The sequence below is a fragment of the Apaloderma vittatum genome, unplaced genomic scaffold (genome assembly GCF_000703405.1).
Source record: "Apaloderma vittatum isolate BGI_N311 unplaced genomic scaffold, ASM70340v1 scaffold34437, whole genome shotgun sequence".
In the NCBI taxonomy this organism is placed as follows: Eukaryota; Metazoa; Chordata; class Aves; order Trogoniformes; family Trogonidae; genus Apaloderma; species Apaloderma vittatum.
Genome location: NW_009726178.1, coordinates 1 through 4810, shown reverse-complemented (window position 1 = coordinate 4810; position 4810 = coordinate 1). Strand labels below are relative to the sequence as shown.

The following is a 4810-nucleotide window of genomic DNA, read 5'->3' as shown; positions in this document are numbered from 1 at the left end:
AGAGGAGATCCCCCTCGAGTAAGCGGTGCAGCACGGCGGCGAGCAGAACTCTGTCACTCGGAGTCACGCACGCTGGAGGGCGAGGCGAGTGCCGCCCTTTGGCGTTTGGGCAGGATGGTCGCCATGCAGGTGACCTGTGCACCTCTTCCAAATTAGCCACCCTGCCACAGCCAGATGACGATGAGCCTCCGCCCCTGCCCGAGCGAACCCCCGAATCTTTCATTGTGGCCAATGAATCTGGTAAGTACTTTTAACGAAGCAGGGGCTGAGAAGTGCTCTGAGGGCTCTTTCCACCCTCGTGCAGTTGCCACAGCATCGAGCAGTGCCTTTGCTCTGGCTGCCTTGGATGAGAAATGACCTCTCTTTTGTTCCATTGCTTCTAGGACAGCTTCCTCTGGCCACTTCTGATTTTCCGCTTTCAGCCAGAAACACAAATATCAGAACCTCTCTGGAGTGGAGTGGTGAGTCTCACTCGGAGGTGTTTAACGACTCGATGAGACTGAGCCCATGTAAGGTAAGCAAGTGGCATTTTATCTCTTCCTCAGCGCTATCACTGTGCCAATCATTTCCTTTCCGAGAGAGACCCTAGTTTTGGCACTGTGTGCCTTCCAGAAATTATTTCAGGGTTCAGGACTGGGAGGAAGATGTGGTCTCAGTCAGGCTCCTCCCTATCAACACTTACCTTACGCCAAACATTATTTTTTGTGGTCCTAAATTCCATGCAAGGTAGTAGAAATATTGTCCCTCTTTTAGAGAGGGATAATGAAGCCATGATGTCAGTGGTCCACTGAGGTTCATGCAGCTTACGGGCAGGAGCTGAGCAAAATTGAGGCATCGCTTAATCATCCCATAATTGAATTATAGCTTTATAAAGTGAAACAGTGAGGCGCAAGTCCATCTTCCCTTATATGAGCGTGGAGGTGTAGGGGGAGGGCGTTTGCACATAACATAACTCCCTCCTCTTCTCTGACTTGCTTGTGCACAGGAGAACGACCTTTGGTTGTGGGAATTTCACACACTTTCCTTGGTTTTTTTTCAGAGTGTGAAGCTTAGGAGCCCACAGAGAGGTATGAGCTTAATGCTGGGTTAAACTATCTTTGAAAATAAGATCTTTTTACTGAAGACGCTTTACCATATTTAGCAAATGTCTTTAGGATCTGTGCTCAGCCCAATGGAAATTCTGCATTGCTAAATAGTTCTGCAACCAAATAGTTCTAAACAGAACTAGACGGTTCTGCAACCAAACAAACTGGCAGTTTTGTATTTCCCAGTCGGCTCCTGTCTCGCCCTGTACATGACTCTGTTTTTCCTTGCAGCCTCCTCAGGCTGAGGGTTGTCATGTTTTTTTCTGCACGTTGCGTGTTTCCTTTGAGACGATTGACCCGTGCTGGCTGGAGTGCTGCGGACCTCTCAGCGAACTGGTGGGGGGGGGTATACAAAGGTAGGTAACCAACTCTTTTATCTTTGCTTTCTTAGAGACAACCCGGGATCACTCTAGCTCTCCTCCCCCGCTTCCTGAAAGAACCCCGGAGTCATTTGTTCTTGATGATGCAGCAAGTAAGTGCTGAGTTCTTTTCCTGGCACCTAACTGAGATTTTGTGCTTACACCTGAACCTGTAGATAGCTGAAGGGATCGTCGCCCACTTGTGCAAAGCGTTACCAGTGGTAGTGCTTCAGGGCTTAACTGCAGGCGAGTGCAGAAGGCAGAAAGAAAGGAAATTCAACCAGGGGTCCTGCTGGAAATTTCTAGATCGGCAGAACTAGATGAATTGAAAAGCGACAACAAAGCACTTAGAAAAAAGCAGGAGGATTCTTGAATGACCACTGAAAATGTTCTCATGCACGCTCCCCAGGCTTGGAGCCTGCTGCAAGATGTTCTACGCGTCCTCTGGGCTTGGGGAACAACGCTCCCGGAACATCATCAAAAGGGCCTATGAAATGCTTCAGGAGAAGTAAGGTAAGAGAAAAAAGACAAAACAAAAGCTGTTGAAAATGGAGGGGGTGAGAAGAAGAATCTGAGAAGGTCACACATGTATTTATCAGTAAATTCCCTCGATCATAGTTGCTGATCTGTTACTGCTTGCTACAGTTTTTTCCAACAAGGCTTCTTTTTTTTTCTTTTTCTCCTCTACAGAGCTTGAAAATATTGAAAAATGTGAAAAAGAGTAAGTGTTTCAGGGTAACGTGCATCTTCCTAATGGCTTTAAGCAAGTATATAAAGAAATATGTTGGACTGAATTTTCAAGAACCTGAACGTGTCAGATGTGACGTGCCCTGCATGTCTGCAGGCTCTGGCACAGGACATACCGAGCTGCGCCGGCTGGCTGAGTACCTGCTCTGGATAGTAACAGTTGTTTCAGGAGCAGCTGAAGGATATTGTGGTGCCCTCCTGGTACTCTGGGGACAGCTTGGGTGCACCCAAAGTATCAAATTCTTCAGCTCATTCAAGCCAGCGTTGTGGCGCAAATACTCTAGAAATGGGGGCCGGGGTGCTGCAGGCAATATGAGCCCCACCCTGGATTCTGCCCAGTCCGTTTGGAGCCCAGCCTATTAAGTTCCCTTTCATCTAAAATTAAAATGCTTATCTTAAAAATAGGACTGCTAAAAACTGTTCGAGAACTTCTGAGCAAACATCCTCCCAGGGGACTGGGCTGCAGCAGTGCACTCGCTCCCCGCTGTTAAAGCCGTGCAGCACTCACGCTCCAGGTACTGAAGTACCCGAGTGTTCTGTCTCGTGCTGAAAGCGCGTCGGTGCCTCGTGTCGGCGCGCATGTGGCGGGATGTGTTTTCCCGCAGGCGTGTCCCAGTCTAGCTCTTCAGGGAATCACTGCGACCTGCTGTGACTAACTGCTTCAGTCTGATTTTTATTTCTAGGCATCTGTGGTCCATCTTCACTGACAAAACCACCAGAATCTGCCCCGTCAAACCAGGCAAGGTCTTTCCTTAGCTTTGGTATGTTTTCCTCTTTGTGCATGTTTTCTCTTTTAGTGTTTTACAAAGTACCTGTTTTTTCAAAGTCTAAATGCAGGTACAAGGCTGAATGCTAGGAAATGACAAACATTACAGATAATGTTTATTATTTGTTACACATTTACAACTTTATTTGTGAACTCTTTAAAGAACAGATAAGGGTGGGAACCACAAACGCCGCAGCCCACTCTGATGAACGTTTCTCAGTGTGTGAAGTCTGAGGCATGTATTTGGCTTTCCTGTATCTGAAAGCCTTTGTGTGGCAACAGAGAGAGCGGAAGACAAAGCCGTAGCTGCTGCCTCGTGTTGTGTAATACGAGAGGAGAAATACTTTGTTTTCCATTTTAAATTGTTCTGCTAGAGACTAGGCTTTTATTAGGTTAGGCATAAAATCGAGTTATCGTGATACTCATGCTCTAGTGGCAGTATTTGCCACATTGACTGTTCCTGCACCAGTTGACCTACAACTACAGGATATTGCTTTGAGTCTACCCTATCTTAAAGTCTGGGAAAGAACTGAAATTGCAAGTGTTTTCAAATACCATATTATCTTAAGGAATTACATAATCAACATCTAGAGCATACAGAATTTCTTGCATTAAAAAAAGAAATTTCTTCCTAGGCTTCGCAAATAGATTTTCAAAACCTAAAGGACCAAGAAATCCACCACCAGCATGGAACATTTAGATACGTTGTATAGACTCGGCGTTACAGACATGATACACCCAGCGAGGGCTTCATCGACGCAAATACATCGAAAGCTCCTGCACGAGAGTTGCAGCTCAGGCACTACTTGCATGTTCTTCATCAACTAAAGTTTTAGAGTAAAGAAGTACCAGCAGCTAAGCACTTTCAGATAATTTACAGCAGGACGGAAGCTAAAAACAAGAATATGTGTTTTATCCTACGAAGGGACACGCTTTTGTTCCGTTTTGGAACATATTCATTTCAGAAGGACGGATCTGAGCTTTCCGAAATGAGGCAGTGTGAACAGGCGACAGGATCCAGCGAAGACGACTGATCGACGGCAACGTCGAGGGTGTGGAGCAAGGCAGCCCAAGGCTCTGGACGCGCACACACAGCACCCGCGTAATGTCACTCACGTGTGTCAGTCTACTGTAACAAAGACACACATCCCGTAAACATTTACATTACTTGGACGAAAAGAGAATGAGCATCCCAGATTTGAGAAATAAATTTTAAGTTTTTTTCACCTGAGGGAATCAAGTAACTTGTCTAGACTTTTGGTCAGTAAGACCAAGATGTTGCTTGATCGTATGGAAACTGAACTAGTGTAACAGACTGAAGCATGAGCTGACCCAGCTGCCCTCACTATCTGAAAAAAAAACCAAAAGAAAAATATAATTATGTTTTTGAAGCAATGCTCTTCAGAACAGAGTTTCAGATGAGTTTCTCAGAAGATTAAATTTCTAGACAGAATCCTCACCAGCTCCTACTGCTATTTATATCCGTAGTGGGGAGCGGTAAAGATATTAAAAACTGCTTTACATGATTACTTTCCTGTAGAGAGAGAAAAACCAGGTGGGATCTGGGGAATTTGGTCGAGGGAGGACTCGACTGCCATCGACTGGAGCGGAGAACTCATAAAGCTACGCAGGGGCGGTGGCTGAAGGTGCCCGTCCGCTGGCGTCGCCTGGTGTGTCACGGCGCTGCAGCGGGGGGAGCCGCACCGACCGTCGGTGCCTGCGAACTGAACAGACGGCGCGGTCGTGAGGTGTGAGAAATGCCATAAAAATAAAGTTCACTGGTGGGCCTGCAGGGCCAGTTGTGCCGATGCGTCTGCTGCAGGCCCGGTGCTCACGGCAGGTCAGGCACGGGC

The 4810-nt window shown here is 46.8% G+C and overlaps 1 protein-coding gene across 1 annotated transcript in view; it reads left to right on the top strand.

Annotated features, from left to right (window-relative positions):
- Positions 1-3657, top strand: part of PTPN22 (protein tyrosine phosphatase, non-receptor type 22 (lymphoid)) — a 12682-nt gene extending 9025 nt beyond the window's left edge. The window contains exons 14-21 of the mRNA XM_009873194.1: positions 114-240; positions 384-514; positions 1040-1067; positions 1477-1557; positions 1854-1957; positions 2135-2165; positions 2875-2952; positions 3593-3657. Of these exons, the coding sequence (XP_009871496.1) occupies positions 114-240; positions 384-514; positions 1040-1067; positions 1477-1557; positions 1854-1957; positions 2135-2165; positions 2875-2952; positions 3593-3657 (645 nt within the window). The remainder of the gene's footprint in view (positions 1-113; positions 241-383; positions 515-1039; positions 1068-1476; positions 1558-1853; positions 1958-2134; positions 2166-2874; positions 2953-3592) is intronic.
- The last annotated feature ends 1153 nt before the right edge of the window (positions 3658-4810 follow it).